Source organism: Tinamus guttatus, unplaced genomic scaffold (assembly GCF_059628265.1).
Source record: "Tinamus guttatus ecotype Peru unplaced genomic scaffold, ASM5962826v1 Tinamus_guttatus_pri_ptg000218l, whole genome shotgun sequence".
NCBI classification, from domain to species: domain Eukaryota; kingdom Metazoa; phylum Chordata; class Aves; order Tinamiformes; family Tinamidae; genus Tinamus; species Tinamus guttatus.
The window spans coordinates 3,444,100-3,471,158 of record NW_028288752.1 but is presented as its reverse complement, the minus strand read 5'-3'; the positions used below and the strand labels follow the sequence as shown (position 1 = coordinate 3,471,158).

General features: G+C 44.0%; 1 protein-coding gene across 1 annotated transcript in view; it reads right to left on the bottom strand.

Moving 5' to 3' along the window:
• Window positions 1-293: 293 nt before the first annotated feature.
• Window positions 294-27,059, bottom strand: part of ADRA1D (adrenoceptor alpha 1D) — a 40,478-nt gene continuing 13,712 nt past the window's right edge. The window contains exon 2 of the mRNA XM_010219732.2: window positions 294-938. Within this exon, the coding sequence (XP_010218034.1) occupies window positions 370-938 (569 nt within the window). The 3' untranslated portion in view covers window positions 294-369. The remainder of the gene's footprint in view (window positions 939-27,059) is intronic.

Below are 27,059 nucleotides of genomic sequence, written 5' to 3'. Positions count from 1 at the left end.
TGCTCTTTCCATTGTATTTTGTATTGTTTTTAAGGCAAAGGAGACATCTGGATTTCCCTTAATTACACAGTTTCTTCCAAAGACAGATAACCATCCCATCAGAGGAAACAGCTCTTTTCCTAAGGCTATATCCACCCCACATCTTCCCCTTCTGCCACGGCTTATTAAAATGGGATAGGCCATTGGTCCTGAGGAACCCATAATCCCAGAGAAGGGGCTGACCTCCATGAGGGGAATACTTGTATAACCTTTGGGTAGCCATGTTTTATACCCAATTTCTGCTTCCAGTCTGCCTGAGAGACCCACAGCATCCCTTTGTGTTGCTGCTAGATACCTCTAAAGAAACCATCAACAGGAGTCCCAGGGGCTTTAAATATCTGTTTCTCTCAGCCCACAGCAGTCTGTTAAGTCATAGGTTTGATAGTCGATGGTTTCTGTGAAGTCATGAGGGATCCCAATAGAAACAGACTCCACCTCTGTTTTGTAGGTGGCCGTCACCCCTCCTTTGCTGGAGCCACCCCGGATTTTGTTAGAAAGGCTGTTCATCTTTTCCTTCAGCTGGGTGGATGCTGGTTTCTGGAATGGCGTGAGCATTTTCCAGCCCTTGAAGCTCAGTGTTCTTCTCTTACTGGCTCTCTCCTGCAAGGAGGAGTTAAATATGAACGAGCTGTTCAGGGTGCTAATTCTGGGTCTCGGCTCTGCCTCAGAGTCTCGCCCAGAGCTGTTCATGGAGGCCCCTCGCCAGTGGTGGTCGTAGACCCGCCAGATGGGCCTCCTCCTCCGGCGACATTGGCACTTTAGCAGCCTGATGAAAGCTCGCTTGAACTCTTTGCTAGAGCAGGGGTAGATGATGGGATTCACGCAGCTGTTGAAGTATCCCAGCCAGAAGATGACCTTGAAGACCATGTCTGAGGGCTTCAGAGACGGGAACAAAGAACCTTGGAAGAGACAGAAAGAAATGAGGTTAGAGGAAGGGGAACAGCATGGCAGCACAATGTAGCAAGGGTGGCAGAGGAAGTCACAGGATAAGGCTGAAGGTGTGATTAGGTTCATGGCTAATGACTGTTTTGAGGAGAGGTTCCTGGCCTAGGCAGCCACATGGAAACAAGTATCTCCTTGGTCTACCAGCACCAGACCAGCCAGTGCAAACTGATGCTGAGATGGTTTGCAGGGATCAATTTTGGGGATGAACATCGCACATCCTCTGTTCACATTCTGCAGTGATGCTAAGGTACACCTTGAAGACAAACACCTGAAGTAGGCTGAAATAAAACCCATTCCTCTTTCAACTACAAAAGGAAAACAAAAAATAAAACTTTTATCCACTCTAGTCCGGTCTATGTTGCTGGGCTGGCAGATTCTGCTGGCTATCTTGCTGAAAAAGCTTGAGATTTTTGTGCAGCCAGAAGATGTCACTGTTGTTCCCGTCTGGTCCCACCACTTCATATTACCTACTAAAACCTGAAATAACTTTCTGACTCAGCCTAAATTTCTTTTAATTTTAGGTCTGGATGACAAATCATGCCACCATGTGACTGAGCATTAATTTGTATTTTAGTAAATAACATTAGCGCTAGATATCATATTATCACATTATTTTCCCTCTGCTCCAAAGTCTGGTGTCAAAACAGTAAAACAGGTGCCAGGAGCCAGAAATTCAGGACTATGGCTCTAAACTTCTACTGACCACATCAAATCTCCCCTACTTTTGCCTAGTGAAAATCATCATCCAGGAAATCCAGTGCTGTGATTCAAGCAAAGTTTCCTTACACTCATCCTTAAACAGCACAGAATTTACAACCGGGCTCAGGTTTAGGTATGTGGGCTACCCCAGTGCAGGTGTGTGGGAGAATGAAAAAAATCTTAGCATTTTCTTATTGTTAGGGAAAGCATGGAGGCTTAAATATCTGCGACCTGGTGCCATGGGGGTGCAGTGCATGCTGCCTGTCAGTATGTGCTGAAGGAAGTGTTGAGCAAGGGTAGTAGGCATGACCCAAGTGTCTGTGCTGCGAAAAATGGAACTTTCATGGAGATGCATGGCCTTTACAGACTGTTGGGCAACCATAACCACAGCGGCTGTAGCATGTGCTTCTGAGCAGAGCAATTTTGACCGGGAATAGGGATTTGCAGAGGCAGTGCCACCACTTTGGCTGTGTTTAACTGAAGGTGTTTGTTGCTACATTGCATGCAAGGTCTCCTGCTTTCTGCATCCTACCCGAGCAGAGCTCAGGCTTTGCCTTGTCCCATTCTTGCCCTGCTCACCTGGATCTCTTTGCGCAATGTGGGCCAGTAGAGGGTTTCCAGCACCAATTTTTACCCCTGAATCTCAGGTCTTGGCAATAGCAGATGGGTCTATTTTGTTTCCCAGACTCACCAAGGTCAGTGTATCTGGGGCCAAGGGATGTGAACAGGCGTTTGGTTCTGCTTACACCCTTGTCATGGTAGAGGTTTGGTGACTCAGTTTCCCCTGACTAACTACTCTCATCCCCTTCATGGTACTGCTATAAGCCTCAGTTCAGTCAAGTTTGCTGCACACTGGCTTCTGAAAGGAGCCGTGGATTTATAGAGTATTTTTTTAACTTGAAAAGAGAGGAAAAGAAAACAGAAAGCTATGGCAACAAAGCAAATAGAAGAGCCTCTTTAAAAATAAATCGAGTAATTACTGCTTGAGCAAGGCTATCTAACCAATTGGGGCTTGCTCAAACAGGCTGTTAAAATAATAATTCATATCTCGTGTTTAGCAGTTAATTGCACAATGCACTTTCTGTGCTATATGCTGTGTTTTTGCATTTAGATGAAAAATAAAAAACAGAGGAGGGGAAAAAAAAAAGAAAAAGCTATCAATTCCCTGAATTTCAACTTTGGCTCTTTTCCACCCTCTAGAACCTTGTGTACATCTGAAGAAAAGGGGCTCATTTCCATGCTCATTACCATGCAAATAAGCATGCCCCTCGGAAGAGACGTGCACTGAGTGCATCCGCAGTTTCCTCATTTCATTCCCCTGGGATGAACAGAATTGGGCGGCGAGTCCCCAAAACAGGTCCTTGGCCAGTAGTTTGGTACATATGGAAGCATCAGCTTGTCTTGGTAGGCATTGGGAAAGAGTTATAAGGGCTTTTTTAGGGAATGAGTCAAGTATGGAGAGAAGTAGCCCTTGCTTTCATACATGCAAATTTCCAATGAAAGCTTCGCCATCTAAGATCCATACAGGGTGGGATGCGGATCTCTGGTCAAGAAGGCTCTTGGTTGCCTTATGCCCTTCTGCTGAGGACTTAATCTTCCCCTACTGCTGCATAACATCCAAATTTCCCTCCAAGGTCCTAGCACCTAAAAAAATGCTAGGATAGGAGTGCTGAGGAAATTGAAAACCCTATTGGGACGTTAGTAGTTTGAACATTTTATAAAGGGTCATTCTAAAACTGGCAGAGCTTGAATCCTAGTGATAGAGCTGGGGCTGAGCAAGGGTGGCAGGTGCTGCTGTAACTGTAGACAATTTTCTTCAGGGGCATTAAGAAATTAAGAAAGATGCAGGCAAATTCTGAGCCTTCCCCACTTTGCAGAGTGCTTGGAGTCCCAATCATCTAAATGAGAGCTGAAGATTTAACTTCATTTCTTTGGTGGAGCAAAAAAAAATGGCTCATTATTGGTAGCTGTTCTGAAGTGAAGGAAAATAATAATTTATTTGGTGTTTTTACAACATGTATGGATGTGGATGTGCAGAATTTGCATGAGGTGTATGGTATTTTCCTGGGTGAATATCACCCTGCTTAGCTCTGGAGAAGAAATCCAGTCAGGTGCAAAGCTCTGGAGAGAGGGAACATGCTCCCCAAAGCTGTAACATCCTGTTCTGGGAGGCTAATGGACACAGCCCCCTTTTTTATGCTGCATGTGCTAGAATAATTGCATCACTTTTCCTTGTCTGCATTTCTACACTCTGCCCTCCCTGTGATTCAGTCAGCAGTGACATCACTGGACTCTTTGGAGTGTTGCTGACCTCCGTGTTCAGAGTACAAAAAAAATATATAAAGCAAAATAATAATAAAAAAAGACAAATGCACAAATGAAAATGGACCCACTCCAATCTAAATTCTGGTCCTGGCTTCTAGTACGTAACTGGAATTCCTGAGTAGGCTTGCTTTCTGCTGCAACTGGCAGTGGTTTAAAAGGTCCAACTTGGTTTAAAAGGTCCCTGCCTCACAGCATGTCCCCAGTAGTCCGTGGCACAAATAAAAGCCACAGCTGCAATATTGGGTGGGTAAAAGGAAAGGCTGGAGACATGCCCTTCTATTGCCTCATCATCAGTGAGAAATGCAAGGACCTGCAGGATAACTCACACCAACAAATGGCCTCATTTGAGTTTGGTGTGAATGATGTGTGAGGAAAAGCCCTGGATAAGAATAACTTATGGGCAGCTGGATCTTGCAAGTGTTGGAAGAATGTTTGGAAACAATAAATGGGGAGCTATTGCTCACTGCTTTACAGAGACTGAGCCTGGCGGGTGGTGGATTTAAAGTAGGGGGGATGGTTTGTCTCACAGCATGTTGCTTTGCTGTGGAAATCCATGCTGCAGGAGGCTGCAGGTGCTAAAAGTTTGCACCACAAGTTCAAAAAAAGGACTGGGCAAACTCAAGGAAAATGAAGAATCTACCTAGACCTATCAAGTCCAAAACCTTCCATTCTCGAATTGAGAGCTGGAGAAACCAAACCACTGGAAGCTGTACTTTGAAGTAATATTACTATCTGCTGAATGGTCTTATATTTTTCCTTGATATCACCATTGACCAACTAGTACAGGGCACCAGACTGGCTGCCCTGACCTCAGGTGATGGTTGCCATGTTGCCATGCTCTTCTCCTTTCCTGCAGATAAGACAATGTGGGGCCCCTCATACACAGATAATGATAAACTTGGTGTGCCATATGATGTTGGGTCCATGGAGGGGAAAGACAACCCATTGACTGAGCTTCTTCCCTCTGTGGTCTGGAGGTATGTGAGGACTCAGACTCCCTCAGGATGTGCCACAGCAGTGAGGCAAAAGAGCAGCAGCTGGTATAGAAATACGCCAGAGTGGGAGGTGCATAAGCTCAGCATGACCAAAGGAAACAGTCAGCATCTCTCTTCTTTTTCTTCTGGCTCTCAGACAAGAAAGAAGTGCTCACAGCTTCCATCTTAATTAAATGTGGTCCAAAGCATTCCTCACCTGCTGCTTTCTGCCTGGTATCTGGGCATAGATCCCTTCTTGCCAGCTCCTTGCCAGACCCCAAAGAAGGAGACCTGGACAGTCCCTGCTCGATATGGCCAAGCTCTGGCAGGGAGGGATGCATATCAGCAAGGATATCTTTCTGTGTATGGGACCAGGAGCCTGTCCAGCTATTCCTGACCTTCTCCTCCATCTGCTATTGACCATTTACTCTGGGCATCTCTAGGGTCCCCCCTCTAGGGTCCCTAGAGGGTTAACACCTCCCTGCCTTTTGCAGCTGGCTCCATGTCTTGGGGTGATGCACGAGTTCACTGCCCTCCTTGGGTGTATCCAAGAGCTGCTTGGCCTAGGGAGGAGGACAGCATGTTCGCAGTGACTCCAGTGTTCTCCCTCGAGGACGATGGCGTTGGGATATCAAGTGGAATTCTTGAAACTGTTCCAGCCATGGCTTGACCCCATAAACAATCTGGAGATAAGTGACACATTCTGTCACGCCAGTGAAAACTCGAACGAGCTGTGTGTGTGCATCTCTGCGCGTACCCTGTCTGTTTGCTGGATTTTTTCTGAGTGGAGTTCTTCCACCATGCCCTGATCTGTTCAGAAGAAAAAAAGTATGGACAACTCACTTCCCTGTGCTTTGCTGACCTTCACTGGTCTCCAAGCCTGGCTCTTAACTACTAGGCAGTATGGTCTCAATGCTGGTTCTCTATCTTTCTCCTATGTTTCACCACACCAGCAGGAATTTGGCTGAAATTTCTCATTACAGTTTGTGTTGGAGCATTTCTTGTAACAGCCCATGAATCTAGACCGTTAATGTGAGGCTGTTCTGCGAGGAAGTTTCCAAGGCATCAAATTCCCTGAGAACTGTGTCTCTTGTGCAGTTGATGTAACTGATCTCAGGTATTGACCAGGTCCCGGGGCTGCTCTCACAGCTGATGACTCAGTCAGTAGAGTCAGGAGTGAGGAAGGAGAGACTGATCTCATTCTGAAGTGTGAGCCTGTACTGGGCAGGTGGATAACACTTCATCTGAGCTGACTCAGATGCTATCATGGGAACCCAGGCTTCTGACTCATATGGCAATCCCCAAATTATAGACATCCAAGGTTACTCCAGGTGAGTTTCAGTCTTGATGTCACCAGCATCTTGTGGTGTACTCCTCCTAGAAGTCTCTTAGGCTTCTAAATTCCCAAATCCTTCCAGGCCTTACTTTTTGTCTTTTGCAGGGTATCACTTTGATTGATGGAACATTTTCACCACCAAGTCTATGCCCTTGGTGGAGAGGTAGCCAGTCATACAGGCACAACTTCAGACCTCCCTAATGAAAACCCAACAAGCAATTTCAAGTCTTGGATTGTTCACGGTGCTAATTTGCTTAGCCTGTTCTAGATTGTTCTCTCCCAGATAAATTTGGCTCAGGGAACAGTTCATGCCAAAGACTGCTCCCAAAAGGCCATATACTCTTGACTGTACTGTCCTTCAACTGTCCCAGCAGGCGCTGCACCCTTAATTGCCTCCATATGCCCTCATGCCACATCATAGGGCATACAATGCATACCATCTGTTGCATACTAAAGATCAACTCTGGTGGGCTGCAACACAACACCCCTGCTCGTTCAGAGACTCGCAGCTTGTACAAGATGATGATTATGTTTTATGGGACATCACAGGGGGTCTGAGAGAAGCTTTAGGCTAGGTGCTGTATAGTGCTTAACCAATCTGCTCTAGCGTGCTCTACAGCCCTTGCTCTGGGAGTTAGTAACTGCACTCCAGCCACTCCAGCTATTTTATTTTATTTTATTTTATTTTATTTTATTTTATTTTATTTTATTTTATTTTATTTTATTTTATTTTATTTTATTTTATTTTATTTTATTTTATTTTTATTTTATTTTTGTGATATAGCTGACTCATAGCAGCTAGCTTGGGTCCTGAGCAAGCTGTAGCTACTGTTATGATTTGCAGGGTACCATTGGGAGTGTGCTTATGTGATATTACAGACAGGCGAGGGGACCAAAGAAGGTTCAACATGTCACACTTCTTGTGGGCAGTAGGAATGTGAAAAGTCAGTCTAGGAGCAAAACAGCATGCAACAAGTTTCTAAAGCAATGGACAACTGAATTCAACATTGATCCTTCACTTGAGGATGCATAGCTGAAAGCAGCAACAGAAATAATCCCCAAATTGTTATATTCATTGCTCATTCTCCTGCCAAGGAGCCTGATGCCCCTGCTAACACTCTGCACAGAGCCCCATTGCCCTGAACTGACTATGCCATGTTCCTCCATTTATTAGGGATCTATAAAGAAGAATGTCTTGCTCAGCATAACAAAGGAAGAACTAATTTCTGCCTTGGAGACTGTGGCCTGCCACTACATCAAGTTTGAACTGAAGATGAATATAGCCCTGAGTGTGTAGGAGAACCAAGCAGGGACTCCCGTCTTTTCAATTCTATGTTTGATAGTCCACATAATCTGCTCAGGCCCGTGATGGGGAATGGAAGACCTTCATTTCGTGATCTCTCAGAATTACATGCATAGCTTTAAAAATCAATCACAAGATTAAAACAAAAACAAATATATAGGTTCTTTTCATCTGACTTAAGGTAAGACATCCTTAAAGGTAATATTTTTACATTGTCTTTTATTCTCGGGAGAGCTTGATGTATATCTAACTGTCCATCCCTTAATGATTCTTGGATAATAGCCTGACTGCAGGCCCCAAAGGGATTTTAAAACAAACCTTAGAATCCTGAGACTCAGCAAAAGGACATAAATAAAAATAACAATGATTAAAAAAATACAACAGGAAGATTTAGCAATCTGGTAAATCCATAGGGAGACATAAGGAAGGTTCTCATTTGTAAGATGCAAATGAATAATAATAAATAGTAATGTCTCTTGAGAGAAGGAGAAAGTCAGGATAAGCGAGTGAGTCACATGTCAAGAACCCTTGTCTTTCTGTATAAGCAGGAAGAGCCGACTGGAATCTGCATGCTGGTGGTAGACTAAGCATAACAGAGACCCCAGTGAGATTCTTGCCTGGATGGTTAAACAGAGGAAATAAGCTTGTGGTGGCCTTTGAAAAGAACATTTACATCTGGGTCAGGATCTGAATGAACACAATGGCTGTGCAATGTTGCTAGGTTCTCTCCAGAGCATTTCAAAAATGAGTGTGTCATTCACAGAAGAGCATTCCCATGGCTCTCCATTGTGCGAGTTTAGGACTTCTTGAATGTGAAGGTCTTGCCACATCTGAGCCCTGAGCCCCTGACTCTCTTCTCTGCAGGATGGCGTCTGAGGCATGCTCTTGGGTAATGCAGCCAGTACGACCATCTCCCTGGGAAGGAGAGAGGCATGGCTAAGCTGACCAGCTGCCATTTACAGCAGGAGGCTCAGAAGGATAGACTGGGTTGTCTAAAATGGCTCTATCCTTCTGTGTTTTATCAACCAAATCGTACCTTTGAGACAGAAATCAGGAAGACACAATTGCCAGGCTAAGGACATAGCTGACAGGCATTTAGTGCTCTACTCCTAAGAATCCATGAAGAGGGAGTTTCATGCTTCATGGAAGGACAAAGCTACCAGTGAGGATAAGGACAGAGCTTATCCAGTCTATTGTTATATGTTGGGTCACTGCACACAGGACTTGAATAAGCAGCAAGTCTTTGGACAGTCTGAGTATGGATGGATTTTTGTTTATGATACCTTCACCCAGGCACCTCAGTGACTGACTGACCAGCCAAGCTACTATCTTGGAATACCCTAAAACCATGTGGCAGGATTTAGCTTTCAAAGCCTGGGACATTGGGGAGAATCAGTATTCTCAGTTGGATGGAGGTTGCAAACTATGAAAAGGATAAGTATTGGGAGAGATTTCCCAAAGACTTCACACTAATGTAAAAGCTAATCAATATTACAAAATATTGCATGATCTTATTTTGATAAGAAAATATTCCTTTCTCAGGACTGCTTTGAAAACAATCAAGAACATTATGATCACTGCAAGAGTTATTTAGAGAGATGAAAATATAGTGTATAGATGGCAGAGGACTTCTTAACTAAACATATATGGAACAAAGAAGAACCCCCCATTACCAAGGAAGAGAGATGATAAACAGGGCTTTAGACCAGTAGTTCTCCAACTTCTTTTAACTGAAGATCATCAACATTTTTTGAAGATTGCCTGGCTCCCTTATAATCCAGTTTTCCATAGACCATTTACCAAAGCTTCATGGATCATCAAGATCTGGAGATCACGGTTTGGAAACCGCTGTTCTAGACCACAGGTTCCTGCATCTGTTGGCAGACATGACGACTCTTTCTGCTGAACACTGCCACTGCCGCCTTCTTTCCATCTCCTTTTAATAGCTCTGAACGCTCTCCTAAACTTTCTTCTGCAAGTAACTGCTGTTCCTCTGTGGCTATGATGAACAGAAGTCTGCCTTCAACAAACCTCCATGATAAAATATCCCTCTCTATCAAGCTGTCTCCTCCACTGTTCTCAGAAACAGAACCTTTTTTTTTTAACACTAAAGAACAAGCTTGGGAAATCCTGGAGAAAAGGAGTGGGGGGAATGATTTTCAAGCAGGTCATCCGAGTCTTGGAAAAACCACTGTGTTTGCTGGGTCTGTCCCAAGACTACTCTTTGTTTTTCCAACTCAGAAGTTCTTTTATCTACTCTTGGTTTTCTAAGAATGTGAACTCACCCGCCCCGTCCTGTTTACAAGCTTGTAAATATGCAGATCAGATTTGGCTGGGGGATAGGCTTTGGAAGGGCTGAATCCTGCTGGGAACACATGGCATTTTATACACACTGGGGCCAGACTCTAGCTGCACAAAGGAAAGAGGTAATTTCTTACTGGGCCCAACCCAACCCAAGAAAAAATTCTCCTCTGGGGCAGAATGCATAAGCCCCAAGCATGACTTCAGGGTCCCCTTTGGGATGGGTTGGGTAGATCACACCTTGTGGTGATAAGCAACCCCAAGACCCAACAGATGTAGGACTATTGATCTAGAAAGGAACTACATGGGCAAGCTATTCTTGTTGGTGAGGTTATGGCACAGGGTCCAGAGAGCTTGACAGTGGCTGGAAGCCAACATTTGGAAAATACTCTTTCAAAGGAGGTGTGGGAGCTTCCTCAGCGCGTTTCCACTGTGCCGGTCCCAAGGACATTCTGTTTATATCAGAACTGGGCAGACAGCACGTCACTGGCCCTGGAGCCTGGCACGGTACCATCGGCAGCCCGTGCCCCCTCCCTGCATTGCTGAACAGCATCCTCCAGGGAGCTGCACCGCAGGTTATGGCCTGCAGGAACACGGGCGCTCTGACGTCGTGAAGGAAAGGGTGGGGGAGGAGAGATGAGGGAGCCTGAGTTTCTGCAGCTCTTATGAAAAATCGTGACCTCCCGAGCTGATGTTCAAGACCAGTCCAGCAGCTTCTTGCTTCTCTCCAGACTCGGTGGGGAAACTCTCCCGAACAAGCCTAATTTACACATCAGGCTCCAAAGCACAACCTTTCTGGAGTCGTGTCTCAGGACTTCTCACCCTCCTCTTTCATTCTCATTTTTACGGTAAGAAGGCAAACTTAAAAAAAATGCGTTATTCCCTTATTTTCGCCAACCCCCAATTATTAAGGAGAGACAGCACAGATTTCCTCTGTCTCTCTTCCTGAGCCCTGAAAGTCAGCTTTCAGCAGATACAGAGCTCTAAAAACATTACACTTCCAAAAGAGACTTTTTGTTTCTTCAGAAAACAATAGGTCAGTGTAACAGAACTCCAAAAATATAACAGGACCGCTGAGATAATAAGAGTTCCCGAAACCCTTAACTTCAAGAGGTAATATCTCCTATTTAATGCCTCCACTGCAGCTGGCAAAGGATACTCCTTCTTTTGCTCCTTCCCTCATATCTGTGGGGAGGGTAACATCTGTTTGATGAGATCAACTATATGTCTCTTATCTGTTTTTTCAGCAGTGATGCACTTAGATTGTATCTCTCTGGATAAATTGAATAGGGATGGGCAAGGACCTGGGCTGATAAACACCCAGTGTTGAGCATCCAACATTCCTCCATGCCCACAATGCATGTGAGATTAATCCTCCAGAATCTGCAAACTGCAGAAATGGACGGGTTAGTGTGGGAATGACTGCAGGGGTCAGACCACTCCTGGGGAGGAGTCTAGAGCAGTCCTGCAAAGACTATCAATATTTTTTTTTCCCTCCAAAAAACACCCTGGTGGCATGGCTGAATCAAAAGCAAAATGACATGTGAGGCCAAAACCGGCTGGTTATCTTAGATCAAGACTGAGTGAGGGGCAACCATGGAGACATGCAAAGAAACATAACAAGCACCATCATTGTGTTTTCCTTGAAGCTTTAGGGCCATGTGGACTGTCAAGGAGACATTTTGGGTGAAATAATACAGGAAACCACTGCTTTGCTTGGTGTAAGTGGCTGCACTGGATGACAGGATCTACTGAGGAGCCCTCTAAGAAGGCAGATCTAAGAGGGCAACATGATGCAAAGCATCTCATTACGGTGATGAAGCTCGTTCTCCACTGAAGTGCTCCTTATCTATCTCTGTCCTATCTCACTTCTTTTTTAATCTCTGATCCTGACAGGAAAGGACAGAAATTTGCATTCAATTTTCATGGCAATTTGAGTGTATCCCATGAGACATCTGCCTGCCTGTCTCTTGCCTTTTCATTAGATGAACAAGCCTTCTTGCCTCCTGTGTCCTCAGCAGCACTAGCCATGGAATCTGGGCTGCACTCCCTGTTTTGACATGGCCCTGACTCCTAATTATCTTTGCATATGCTAATTTTGCCTATACACTTTCCCTTTCAGGTTTGTGACCCTCAGTGAAGTTTCCACCCCTCCTCAGGAAAGCTGACTCCGAGGACAACCCCTGTCAAGAATGACATAGTCCCAGATAATTGTTATCTTCTCTTCTCCCATCAGCACCAACTTCTTTCTGACTCGCTCTCATGAGGCTTTGTTAGTTCCTCATGCTTGGGGAACACAAATCCATGCTGTGTGTGACTTGGTTTTTTCATACACTTCCACCAGCAGTATTATCTAAAAATGTCAGGTCTGGGAGATCGGAGTTGGGTGCCCAGCGGATCCCTGATATCTATCTGTCAGCAGGCCTGCAAATGAGGTGTTCAATTACCTATGTATCTCATTTTGTGAACCTGTGAGTGGGTAAAGGGGCTCTATACTGCCTTGAGAACCATAACCATCTTCCCTATGATGCAGATCCCTTCTGTTCCTGCATCCAACACATCAAATTTTCTGAATATGAGCAAATATATGTCCAAAACCACTGACCAGGGTCTTCAAGCACTTAGGACAGCTCTACTCACCAGTCCTTGAGCTGGGGCATACACAGAAGCTACTTCTAGCTCCAAGTTCTTTCTCTGCCCCTGCAAATCACCTCCAGATATTTAAAATACTGAAAAGATTTTTTTTTTCTGACAGTTGAAACCATCTTTTTGTCAGATAATGGCAATGATATTTCTTCAACATTATTGAATTGCTTGTACCGAGAAACAAATATCTTGTAATACTGGGGGAAGCAAAGCTATCTGATAGCCATAAACTAATTTACATAAATGCTATAGTACAGATTTTAAAATTAGTTTCATATTTAACTCTCATTAAACTAATGGACAGCAAGCATGAAAATTCCTTTTGAGCTCCAGGGCTTTTGTTTCTCCCCATACCAGTCATAGTATCACATATATTAGCAATACAGTCAGTTCTAGATAAGATGTCTTGCCCCTTATCAATAGCAGCACATGGGCACATTTTGATTAAATAATTCTTTAGAGAAATATCTTTCCTTCCAGGAAATGTTGATGACTTTCTGTTACAGTTGCCTCCCTCACAAAAAGGCTGTCACAAAGTTGGCTGAAAGGCATGTGTGATCCGCATAGGAGTAGTGACTCATAAGACATGGTAATAACAATGGAAGCTCGACTCATAAAGAAGCCAAGAACAGGAAGAGATGAACTAGACCAAGGAAGAGTGAAAAATGGAAGTATCTCATATAGAAAACCAAGCTGGGTTTTGTGCCTGCAGTGTAGAAAGGATGGTGAGTAAATGGGAAGAGTTCAGAGCAGTTCTATGACACTACATAAAGGTCTGGACAACTTAATGTACAGCATGAGATTAAAGGAGCCTGATCTACTGACATTACCTAAGAGAAATTGAAGCAACTTGCTCATGCATTACAGGGACCTGCAGCAGAAGACATTATTGATAACAAATATTTCTTTAATCTAGCAAAGAATGGCAGAAAATAAAACTCATGGTTGGAAGTTATATCTTGATAAAATTACACTGGAAAGAAAGCAGCCAGTTTTAATAGCAGCAATACAAAGCAACTGGAAAAATATAGCTGGAGACTTGGATTCTCGTCCTGAGTTGGTGTTGAATATCTTTCTAAGAAGAAAACTGATTTTGAGGCATGGGGTGAGGTGGGGGAATTATTGAGTGAGGCGGATAGGGTTGCAGCAGGCAGTAAATCACAGCAGATAGTCAGAGCAGTTCCTTCTAGCCTCACAAACTGGCAGCTCCATTCCAAAATGGGGTAGGACAGGAATAAAGAAGAGGTGTAAGAATAATCATGTCACCGAGAGACTCCAGACACCTGCAGGAGCTGTTTGGAAAACAGTTGATCTGTTTCAGAAACTGCTTTAATTGGGAATAGCAATGGACATTATTCCTCACTGCAAGATCTGTTCCTGGGTTTGACACACACTTAATGCTATGATGTCTACATTTCTATGCATTTGGACTTAATTAGAGGGACTGACAATGAGTCAAGCATCTGTGTCAAGGGGTTTAATTGAGTATAATGAAGGTTTTGCTTGTTGGAGATCATGTCAACATTTAATTAATAACAATGAGCTACAATGTTGGTATTAGAAACCAGTTAGTCTCTGTGCACTCTCAAAATCAGAGTTAATATCCTTCGGTATGCTAGTGTTTACTTGCAGCAAATAAATCTGGGAAGAAACCAAGGAATTCAGAGAGCTTTGAGGCTCTTCCCCTCAAAGCATCCTATGATATTTTGTTTGCACTAATGGCAACGTTGACATGCTCTGTGAATGCCATGACCAGAGACCTAAGCTGGCTTTGAACAGTCATTCAAGTCCTAGCAACACCAAAGCCACATTTGTTGTTTTGCTCAAGAGATCAATGACACGCTAATATGGCCATACAGCTCTGGGGCCTGAAAGCCCAAATTGTCCTTGCACAGCCCTGATGGTTCCATATGGACAGTGAGGGCCAGGCTGATGTGTCATCACTCACATCATGGCAAGTGAGGCTTGTTATATGCTGTTGCAGTGTGTGAGCATGCCCAAGGCTTCTGGAGGATCAGATCTTTCAGACCACAGAGGATATGCTATATTTGTTGCCATATGTGCCTGACCCAGACTTGTCCCAGAGATAAGCAGGAATATCACCCGAGGTCTCCAAGGGCTAGTCTGCACAGTCTATAAAGCAGGTTTTTAGGAGGGTTGGGGCTGAGGAAAGGCACCTAAGCAGTAGTTGTAGCAAGGCTGTTGATGCTGGAATAAAGGTCTGCTGAGACAGAGCTCTGGCATCTGGAAAGGGAGAAAATCAACATGCAGATACCTTCCCCTCTCCTGCACTGATGAGCTTAATATGGTCTTTTGCCACTTCTGCCTACCTCTGAGATGGAAGGAGAAGGCCATTTAGAGCACTGGATGGGATCCAGCAACCCCTAAAAGTGAGGTGTAAGAAACTGCATATTTTGCCTCAGCTCTTGCCCTGCCTCGTGTTTGCAGGGGCAGGGCCCATCTAGCCATGGTTCTGCAGACCCCAGGAGGAGCAGATCTGTTGTCATAAACCTCAGTAAATAAGGGCTTCTCTAGCAACATCCTTTTCTCCTGACTTGTGAGCTCTGCTGATAGCACAAAGCCTATAACCAAGACCAAGAATGAAAAAAAAAATCTCATGCAAAAAAATATATAAAATTGTCCTCCTTTTCCCTTCCTACACCTACTGCCTTTATGTTGTGGAGCCTGATCTAAGACCCCTTGACAATACCGCCTGTTCTTGATCGGGTCAAGCAAACTGCTGCTGTCTCGGGAGCCTCTGCAGTTGCGTGTCCCTGTTGCAGGGGCAGGTGCCAAAGGACACACACTTGTTCCTGGCCATGCCCAAATGAGGAAAATCAAACCCAGGACAGCCCTGCTTGGTACAAGCACTTGGCAGACTCTGCCTGTTGCTCAGTGATGCCAGAGTTCTGCACAGTGTTGGTGTTTGGACTTGGGTGTTTGCATTTCCACCATCCCAAAATGCTGTTCCTCTTGGTGGTGGGTGGCGGATACTTGACTGCCTTATTTCTCCATTTTCTCTCACTAGCTGGTTTCTTTAAGTCTTCCCCCCTTATTTCCTTGTCCTTTTATACTTGGTTTGATGACAGCTGTCAGAACTTGTGACTTTCCCCTTTGCTATGCCCCTGCCACCAGTAAGTAGTGAGGTAAAAATCTTTGAGAGCCTCAGAAATGAGAGTCCCAGACCACTGCCAGGAACAAGCCTAAACCTTCAAGAAACAAAAATGAGTGATGTGATGGCATGCTTTCATATCCAGGGAATGGGATGTCCAGATGAGACAAGATGATGCTTGGGAAAGGTTGCCACAGCTAGGCAAGAAGTTTTCAGAGAAATGTCTCTCTTTCTGTTGATTGAATTTGTTCTTCAGAAAACACCAGCTTGCTGAAATGGAATATTTTCATAGGAAAATACTTGTCTCCTGCATGGTTTCTCAGCCTCATGAAGCGTCAGAGAAAAAGAGAGGAAGCCATCTCCAGCTGAGTGCATCTGTTCGTCAGGTGCCTGTCCCTAAGCTAACTCAGGCAGAAGAGGCCATTACCGTGACTCTTCTCATCCTGAATCCTGTGACTCCAGGTGTCAGCTGCTTTGTAGGATATTGGCTTTCTCATAGCAAGATCTCAAATCCCATGACTGTAAAGCAGAAGTAGCTGGAGTATTATGGTGTCTCACTGGCAGGTGTAAAGTCTGAGTCTTCATAGAATCATAGAATCATAGAATGCTTAAGGTTGGAAGGGACCTCTAGAGGTCATCTAGTCCAACCCCCCTGCACACGCAGGGTCACCTAGATCACGTGGCATTGGACTGCATCCAAGCGGGTTTTGAAGATCACCAGAGAAGACTCCACAACCTCTCTGGGCAGCCTGTTCCAGTGCTCTGTCACCCTCATTAATCACAACCTTGCTTCACTTTTTGAGAGGTCTCTTTTACCTTCTGTTGGGAAGCCCAGAGAAGATAGGACTGATCTTCTCACTGACTCCATTGGGGTGAAGGTCACCTGATCCACTTGCTGCAATATGCTGAAGAAAATATCTTGAGTGATAGTACTTTTAAAAACCTGGCAGCTCTGCTGGATCTGTCTGGGCACCTAGAGCTGTTCCACTTTGGAAAATGAGATGAACATTAACAGAATTAAAAGAAAAGATCTATCTCTAATGGGCTGGCCAGAATGTTCCTATGGGATGTAGGAGAGAAAAACTGAAAACCTGGCAGTGAGTGTGGAAGAACAATGGCTGGGACCTGAGTCTCTTACACCCTGGGGAGCACATGAGCATTGGACTATGGGAGAGGTGTGGTTCCTCCTCAGCAAAGACTTGAGAATATCTTGAAAAGTTTTGCAGGACAAGAAACGCGTTTTCCTCTCTGCTAGATCTCCATTTGGAGTTGCAATGCTGTGCTCATCTCCAACAGCTGGATGAGGCTATGAAAAATCACACTGATTTCTCAACACTTCTTTTCTAGGAGTCTGATCAGGACCAGCATTCTCTGTCCCATTTGTGCTTCGTCTTTTGGGGAGAGGCACAGGCACTTTTGCTGAGGAGCCAGCTGCAACCCAGGTCCAGCTGTAAGAAGCATTGCAGAGTTATACCAGGAGCTGGCTTGGTCTTGTGTCTCTACTGCCCGCCTGCCAAGTAGTCACTGCTGATGGGCATCTTAATAAATATATTTTATTCCAAGAGTACTTTGGATACTGAGCTCTCTGTTGGGCTGTGATGTCACTCCAAGTAACCTACTGGCATTTGTCTCCAGAGGAAAAAAGATAAAGCTCCTGATTTCAGCTCTTCCAAAACTGTATATGCCGACAACTGCTATCTCCCAATTATGTGTCAGGCCATGTGGCATCACACAGGTAGCTTGATCTTTTCTGCATGTGCTTCTGACTGACAGAGTGTGTGATGCAGGATAGGAGGGAACAGGGCAGGGGTTACTGTTTGTAGCCAGACACCTCCTTTGCCTCTTAAAAACTGCTTTTCCAGTTGAACCAGGCTCTTTCTTAGAATCAAATGGCTGGGGGTGTATGGCTGGGGGAGCAGACAAAAAATGTATATGCTGTAGGAAAGATATAACATTAGGGAAGTCAGAGCAGGTCATTCATCCAGCTTTTAAGTACCAGGGAAGGAGGCTGGAGTGAACTTCTCTGGAGTTCAGCTGGGTTTGCATCCCCTGTCCCCAGCAGAGCAAACATGAAGGGCACAAAATTCAGAATTTGCACCTCTCCTCCGCAGTCTATTTGGCTATTTGGCATCACACTCCTGTGATGCCTATGTGCTTCCCTGCTCAGAAATGCTTTGGGAGTCACCATGTTCAACTTGCTTCTGGAGAACAAAGTAGTAAGTTGTGTGGCAGATGTGCCAGGGAGAAGACTGGTTGAAAAGTAGCATCTACCTCATAGATCTCTGGCTGGTGTATCTGGGAGTGTCTAAAAGTGAAGGTATACAAAGCTGCTGTGCAGAAACCATTTACAGCTCTATATATGCATCTCTATATTTATATCTCAGTATTTATACCTCTAAAAGCATTAATTGCCCTCATTATCAGCTGCACTCTAGAATTTCATAAAGCCATCTGCGGTGCCTGTGTATACAGATGAGTTCAGCCTGAACTCTCAGCCTGACAGATGTTTTCCCAAAACCCCCATTCATATCTCCTTATTCTATTCTTAAAGTGAAAAATGTGAAAAACTGACACTTCTGAGCTCTGGTTCACTAAAGAAATAGGAATATCTGTGCAGAGTCCTTCCTGGATAATCTACCTCTGAAGATGGTGGATCCTTTAAGAAAGAGCAGGAGCTTTCAGCAGAATGACACAGAGCTCATCTAGGTGTACACAGGGGAATGAGGCTTGCTTGGAGGTACCATTGGTGGAATAAATATGGATAGCAGGGGGAAAAAATAAAATATTTGCACAGCACTAGATTTTATGAATTTTCAAAGATGGACAGATATAAATAGTTCAAAAATATAGAGGGCCAGTGAAAGACAGAAATGAAGCATAAAAGAAACGATCTCAGTGTTCCCAAGCAATTGGGACCAATATTATGAGGAGTCTTGAAGGGATTCATCTCACAGATTGACACCTGAGTAAATTTAGATATCTGCATGTGAGTGAAGGCCTCAATTCAGATGCCCATGCATGTTGCTTAGTGCCATTTGAAGTGACACGGGGCATCTAAAAATTTTGCATAGGACTGGTATCTATGAGAGAGGACCTACAGGAAACCTGGTGCTTCTGGAGTAGAAACTGGAGGCTAGCACCTCCCATGAAAATAATATAAAGGCCTCTATTTCCATGCATTGTAATGGGAATTTAGATACCTACTTTTAGGCACCTAGACATGCACATCTCTTTTTTTGGAGCATTAGTATACAAACCAGCCACCCCACCACATTTGCAAACACCTGACAATTTCAAGTCTTTTTTGGAATATCCCCACCACTGGATCCCCACTACTGGAATGCAAATTTCCAGGAGAGGAAGGAGACACGACTTTGCCTGTGCAACTAATACTAGGCATGGTGTGGAAGGATGACGTCCCAGGGTTCATTCCCAGCAGGTGGGCTGCATGCAGACACACAGTTTTGAAGGTTAAGATAGTTTATTAGCTGAGAGGAAGGTTGTTATTTGCTAGATGGCCTCAGAGTCTGGAAACTTTTGAGACATGTAGCTTGCTGGCACAGATGAAACTTACTGGCCTGAAATTTTGAAGCATAGGTGGACATCAGCCATTTGTTGATACGGTTCTAAGATACTAGAACAGAAAGTCTAAGATTGGATTGATCGAAGTATAACAAACTGAGTCAATTATAACATCACTGGCCCACAGCTCTCCATTTGAATCTGATTTTACAGTTAGAGAATAACTGAGTTTGGAAGGGATCTCTGGAGGTATCTGACCCAACTGCTCTGCAAAAAATGGCCAACCAGATTTTCAGTGCAAAGGACAAAGAACACAGCTAATGCCCATCCCTCTCTCTAGATTCTAAGTATCTGGTCAGGAATTTGGGATCTCTCTAAGTCATTGAGTCAAGCAAGGCACACAGAGTGTGCCCTGGTTGAGTGTGACATGCTGACAGCACCACATAAATGATGCTATACATTTAACAGATGAAAATACAGAAAATACTCACCTAATGTACCAATAAAATTCTATCAAATCAGATAGCTAATCTTTTTCAGAGATAAAAAACTACCTCTGAATAGGATACAGCATGTTTTCATGTATTTATTTTATACACAGGATAATTTGCACTCCCTTAAAGTTCTGTTGCTTGCAAATAAGTCTACTGATAAGCCATACTCTGATTAACTCACACTATAAGCTATACAGATCAATTTCAGGAACGGGGAGACTCATGTGGATGTTGTCAGTAGGACAGTCATAGGATAATAGGAACAGGTTGTAAGAGACTGGGGAATGGACTAGGAAGTAGGAAGAAAGCTTTGCAAAGACTAAAACTGCTAAGCAGGAGTTGGCTCTGCAGTTGGCTGGTGTCACACCAGCCTGGTGTGACCTGGTGTGACCAGCTGGTGTCAACAAGTGTAACTTGTATTGCCGTTGCATGGCAGAGCTTTTCTTCTCAATGATAGCTCAGCATGTAACAGGCTTGTAATGACATGGACATGGACTGTCTGGCATTTAAAAAGTGGCAAAAGGAGATTTGCTTTCAGGCCAACCAGAAATTCCCATATAATGGAAATATTTTTCTGTACACTTACTACAGAGGACAGATCCAGTTTCTCTGAGTTGAGGTCAACGAAGGGACGAGATCGGCATTTAGCATAATTTGTAGACCAGACATCTATATTTCTACAAAGCCAGTGGCACAAATTCCCATGATTTGAATGTGTCAGCATGAAATTGTTAAGACTCAACCTTTGCAAAGTGTATCAATACATGTTTGGGAGCTGAACTGCCCCAAAATCCAGATGTCTGCTTTGTGGTAAATTTCAGTATTTGATATTTGTTTCCTTTCCAGATCAGAATACAATAAAAAATAATGAAAATTTCCCAGGAACTATAAATGTATAAAAGAAATTCTAAGAATTGGCAATGCACAATTTTATCTAAAAGTAATTTATTCCTGGAACTCTGACAACTGCCAGCTGATGTGGAAACACTTGTTAATCCATGGAGATAGCCAAACCAACAGTCAGCAGATACTAGGCTAATTTGGACATTGGGGCAGGTTTCCCTGTTCCATTCACAAGCTTCCCTAACCTCTGTACCTCAGGAGGTACAGAAATTGCGAACTCCCTGTCCAACTGCCTTCTCCAGGTTTTCCCTTGGATGAATAGTACAGGAAGACAGAGACTGGAAGTCCTGTGGTCCTTGGAAGCCAGTCCTAGAATTTACATATTAGTGAATGCCCTAAAGTCTCCAGAATATATATACTTGCAGCAGAAAACCTTGGAATACTTGAAAACCCTTTCTGGAGCCCAGGTACTGAGGGCTTGCTGGTTACTTGCTTTGGATCCTTACGTCCATCCTGGGTTAGCAGAGAGCTGCCAAGGTTTTCAGTCTCCTGGTTGCACAGCAGGAAAGCTATGGAAATTTGGCATGAAAAGGTTGCCCTGGGGCTATGCAGTAGTGATTGAAGTAGAGGCTGTTAAACCTGAGACATTTCCGCTCATTTCTCCAACTGGCATTTTCCAATGAAATCCTTCTTTGCTGGCCAATGCCCAGACATACTACTTGGGAATCTCGTGAGTTCAGCATCTACTTAAATTCTTAACTTACTTTGAGCCATCACACCCAGAAGAAGTGTCTTGCAGATGTGCAGAAGGCTGAATCCACACTCCAAACATTACAGCCCAAACTCAAATTTGAGATACCTTGATTTGCTGCTGACTCCAGACAGACACTGGAGAGCACAGGACCTTCTGTCATTGCTACATAACTTTTCTCCATTCTTATTTTAACCTGTGCTTAGTGGTTTTCTTTTTATGTTTTTAACTCCTCCTTCCTCACTATATATATGTATACACATACACATACTACACCACACAAATACAGAAGATGACACTCAGTTATCTGGAGGCAGTTTAACTTCTAGTTTTGCACCTGGGATAGCTATTTGCATGTTTGAAAATGCAAATACATGTAAGTCTGAATGACATGGCTTGTGACTTGAGGAAGCCTGGATGTCATCAGATACTTGAAGCCTGCACTCCTGGCTATTGTAAAAGCCACTACTTCTATCCCCAGCCATGCTTGACTGGGCACAGAATTAAGCAGCTGGTTTAGAGATATAGGAATGATGCAAGCAATAGAAAATTGAGGTCTCCTTTTGGTGAGAAGGAAGGGCAACATGCTTCTGCTCAGAAAATTTGACTTTTACTTTTTTTACTGCTAAATCCTTTTACCAACTGGAGGAAAAAACCTTCCTTGACAAATGGATGCTGACTTCCAGATTGTCCAGAGGAGCGTTTCTCACCTTAACTCCTTAATAAAGTAACTTCTCTTCCTTGCAAAAATGAAACACAAACACCTTCTGCCCTGTTTTATAACTGGGTGTAGGAGAAAGGGAAGGCAGTATCACTCTAAGACACATTCTCCACATGACTGTCATGGTCACCAGTGTCATCCTTTCCTGCCCTTGAAGTAAACCATATAAATAAGAAGAGAAAGAGCAGAGCAGAAGCTGGGTGACATGCAATATTCCCCTGGGTGCTGGGTAACAAATCAGTCCTGATTCTACTGACAGAGTCCATCATCATGGAACAGATGGACCATTGCACAGGCTGAAAGACTGCTCCCCTAAGGAGATTGTGGGGTAAAGATGGTTTCTTCCCTGCTTCCACACTGGGTCATCCATGCTGCTTTGCTTGTTTCCTTCAAACTCCCTTGGTTTAGCTTCCTCATAGATTTCCTTGAGAATAAATAGGCCTGGTATCAATCAGCTTCATGAGACAGATGGTTCTAATCTCCTCTTTGATGTCCTGGCATGAAGAAATACCCGGATGCTCACTTTGAGATCAAGAAAATGGTACAATTTTTAGACTCTCTGCAAGCTAAATCATGACTCCCTTGATTCTTAGCCCGGAGACTTCTGCAGTTATGAATCTACCCTTGTCCCTCTTCTTTTGCAGTAAAGATGTCCTGTGCAAGGGCTTCCATGCAAGGGGGCATGGTGGATGCCATGTTTGCCAAGAGTGCCGAAAAGAAATTTCAAGGTAACATTGTGAAGAATTCGGCTTCATGCCTGACCTGGTGCCATTCACCAGCAACCTAGAAGCCCTGTTGTGAGTGCACATATGGTGCACTGAGGACAGACAAGTCTGGAGGGTCGTAATGGTATCTGCTCCCTCTCTGTGGATGATTTCTATGGGCATGCCTTCAAGCCCTCCTTGGGTGTTCCTCACCACAAGGACAGGGGAGGTAGAGCATTTCAAAAACACTGTGTGCTTTACTAACAAACTATGGGCTTTGCTTTGAACAAAGATTTTGTGGTGTGACACTGGGCACCATAGGAAGGAAGGATATGTTCTCTACTGTAGAGGTTCTGTGTCCCAAACCATCCCTCCTGTTTGGCAATGGGAAACATATGGACCTGTTTTCCAGCTTGCTTGGGGCATGCTCCACGGTGGTCTAGTTTCAGCTCTTTTCCATGCCTCCTCGGGGTGCATTAGCTGGAGGAGATGGGCGTGCAATCCTGTGAGGGCAGCGTGAGGCGAACGGCGGAGCTCTGCCTCTTGCAGGGCTTCGGGGCTGCTGCTTTCTTTGGCTCTCAACGCTGCTCCCGCAGCCAAGCGCACGGACAACTTACAGGCCAAGAATGTCAAACTGACCTCTCCTGCCTGGACTTGGGGATGGTTCGGGGATTATTATTTTTTTAAGAGCTGGGTGATATCCTTTCTCACTCTCTGCCAACACTAAGAGTGTCCATGACTCTCCTTTGAAAGTAGTATCCCAATCTCCTAAAATGACTTTAGGAATATGCAAAGCAATGAACCTGCATTTCAGCTTAGGATTTGTTCTCCAAAGGGAGACTGAAAACTGAGTACAAATGAGAAATGTTGTGAGCGCTGATATCAAAAACATGCATTCATTTTATTTTCTAACCTAAATCCTTCTATACATGGTGATTCCCAAGAGCTTTCCAGACTGTGCATGGATAGCTCCCCTGACACCATCCTTACTCAGACTGCAAGCCTAAAAGACATACGATGATAGCAAGGCAAAAATATATTGGTTGGCTAGTTTACTCACCAAAAAGAATATAGACTGGAAGCGACAAATGCAACTTTTCATTTAGAGCAAATTTGTCAAGTTATTTTGGCCAAAACAGATGAGAGAGAAAAAAGAACTGTTTAAAAAGAAATACAAAGTTTTGGTTTTGAAACTTTTCTAGAGAAAAAAATATTTTTGAGGGCGAGGGGAGGTAACGTATGCCAAAATACTTATGATTGAAATTTGCTTACATTTCAGTTTAGAAACCAAAACAAACCTAATGAAATCACAAAAGGAAATGGGACATTATGGATCAATTTTAGAAACAAACTCTTTTTTTGGACCAAATAATTCTACATCTTCTTTTGGTAGATCCTAAACATATTGATAAAAGAACTATTATCAGCTTTCAACCATTATCATCCTATGATGTCACCATCAAACATTTCACTGAAGATATGCACGTTTTAATGTTTAATATTCTTTTGTGCATCTGTTTTAGATCAATTGTGATAATCATAAAAGCTACTGCTGTCCGCAAGCCAGCAGTTTGCACAGCTAAGGTCATGAAAAACGGACAATGAAGTCCTTAAATTGAAGAATTAACATTTAGCTATGGACATCCCAGCTCCTACACGCATGTTCCTAGTTGTAACTGCTGTACAAATAGATTTTATTAGTAGGAATAACAAATAACAAATCGTTCCCACATGATCATATTCTTGCATTCTCTGTTGTTTTCGTATTTGCTAATGGCAACAAACTGCTCAGTTTGCTTTTCAGAGGCCTTTTCTGCATGGCTTTGTAAGCACCCCCAAATTTAATGGGAACATCTATTTAGTGGGATGTATTCTGCATCCTACCAGTACCTGGGGTAAGGCAGAGGTATTGCAGTCAGCCTTGGTAGTTTCTCCCAAAATCTGCAGGATCCAAACTCCAATGCCTGTCAAAAACCTACAAGATGGTTCTGTTTTGTGCAGGGAATGAAAAGGAGCAATGTCAAATAATGATAATCAAGGAGGAGAAGGCATGAGTGAAAAGCTGGCTAATGCTGAAGCTTTCCAGACAGCTTATGTCCCTGCAGACCTGAAGGGGGAGGTTTCTCATGGGAAGAACCTGCAGTGTGAACAGGCCGACCCAGCACTGGCAGACTGAAGAGAGAGAGACATTCAAAATGGAGTGGAGGAACGGTCACTGCAGAAGGAAGGACCCAGCCTTGTGAAGGAAGAAAACAAGCTCTGGATACAAGGATCAGCAAAGGTACAGCAGTGATGGCTCCAGTTCTCTGAAACAGAGGATCCTGGTGTGACAGATCTCTCTCAACAGCAGTGGGGACTAGATACTCAATCCTAATGCAAACATCTCTATTCAATTTCTTACTCTGCAGTGCCATTATAAATGCCTACACCATTGCCTGGGTACTTGTCAGATGCCTGGATAGGAATTTTTAATGCCGAGGGAGAGTGGGGCTCGGGTCACTGATATAAATAGAGAAAGGGACAAATTCAATAGGAGGTGCTTGGCAACAGAGGTGGATCTAGGACACCTTTTGAACAGAGCAGGTGTGAGAGGACTGGACATTATGGCTAGGCATAAAAAGGGTTGTTACCAGAGCTATCCAAGGAAAGAGAGTTCTAACTCTTTCATCCAATGGGGATTTCTAACCCCCAAGATCTTTTGCTGCCTTGTGACTGGTGCAAGGTAAATGTAAATGTTAAATGTTGCTTGGGTGCTGGTAGAGATAGAACACATAATCGCATGTATCAAATAGAATCTACTTTCATGCAGCCCAGACTAACTTTCAGCCAACCTGGGAATCCTTCTACTGGAGTGCTGATGGGAAAGGAAGGGGGAAAAAACAAGTCCTGAAACTGCTTGAGGCTGACCCAGTCTCTCTGGTCAATCTCTTCAGAAATAAAGTGATTTCTCTTGTGCTGTGACAACTTTGCAAATGTATGTGGTGGAATTTCCTCCTTGGTGACCACAGTTTGGAATAAGATAAACAGCCCTTGATCCCCTGTGAGTTGCTGCATCCTCAGAGTGCAGGTCACTTCTGGGATGCAGAGGGAGAAAGATGAGATGCATGGATTTGGAAATTACAAGAAATAAATAGGGGGAAAGAAAATGGACTTTCCCAGCTCATTTCTTTCTGAGGTGCTTGACCCAATCACCATGGTGACCACAGCTGAGTGTTTGATAGGCAGGATGACTCACATTTGGCACTGAAGCAAAGTTTAGTCCACATTTCAGCACTGGCTGATGCAGACCTTAGGGCTTTGATGCCCCAGTGACCTGCAGAGCTGCTTTCAGCTAGGTTTGGAAAGAGGACCCTTTGGAGAGTCCTTTACACAGAAAAATGTCAGGAGACAAGACCTGCTCACAAAATGAACAATCTGGTGCAAGCCTGAGCAAACACTTGGAGGTGGGAGGTGGCATTTATTTATGGTTTTAGACACTTTTCCATAGAGATGCCTGTGGCATGACTCAGAGGAGTCCAATCTCAGTGCTCACATCACAGCATGAGCATGAGGCTGTATAGATGGCACGGTGGCAATTGCAAGGGCAGAGTCACCAGCAGGGTGAAGGTGGGTTGCCTTCTCCACTCACTTCTCCAGGTGGGAGGTGTGATGTGCCACTACTGTTCCCAGCAGTAACATCAGAAGACTGTTTGCCCAGACTAACTATTCTTGTTTGCCTAACTATTTGTCTGGTGAACCATCAAAAGATATTAATTGAGCGTAAAGCTTGAAATGAGCACAATGTTGGTCTCCCAAGTATCCAGATGAATAGTGAGCTCCGAAAGAGGAGGAATTTCAGCTGGATCATATGAGAAATATGAATATAAAGGCAAGGGGAAGACCTTTTGATGAGAAGTAGTTCAGGCTGTTCAGTGCATACCCAGGCTACAGATGAAAGACACATCTGACCACCTATCTGTCAGAGGGAAAGCACTAAAAATGGAATGGAATTACTTAAGCCACAGCTTGATATAGGTACAAAATTAAATGACTTGAAAGTAGTCATGGACATGTTCCTGCTGGAAACGGTAAATTTTTGAACAGTGAGATATGCTGGAATACTTGCCCCAAGGTGTAGGCAGCAGAGGCCAGGGGCTTGGATATAAGGTTTGTGGCTGGATTTTGAAAGGGATCATGCAACATGGTGATTTGCAGCAGCAGTAGCTCCTTGAAGTAAGAGGACCTTTCTCAAAGTGGAGTGCCACTTGCTCCAAATGCTCGCGTCAGACAGCTACTTAGAGTGTGCACACACCAGATAGGTGGCAAAAACAGGCTGAGGAAGAGAAATATGAAGGGCTAAAAAGG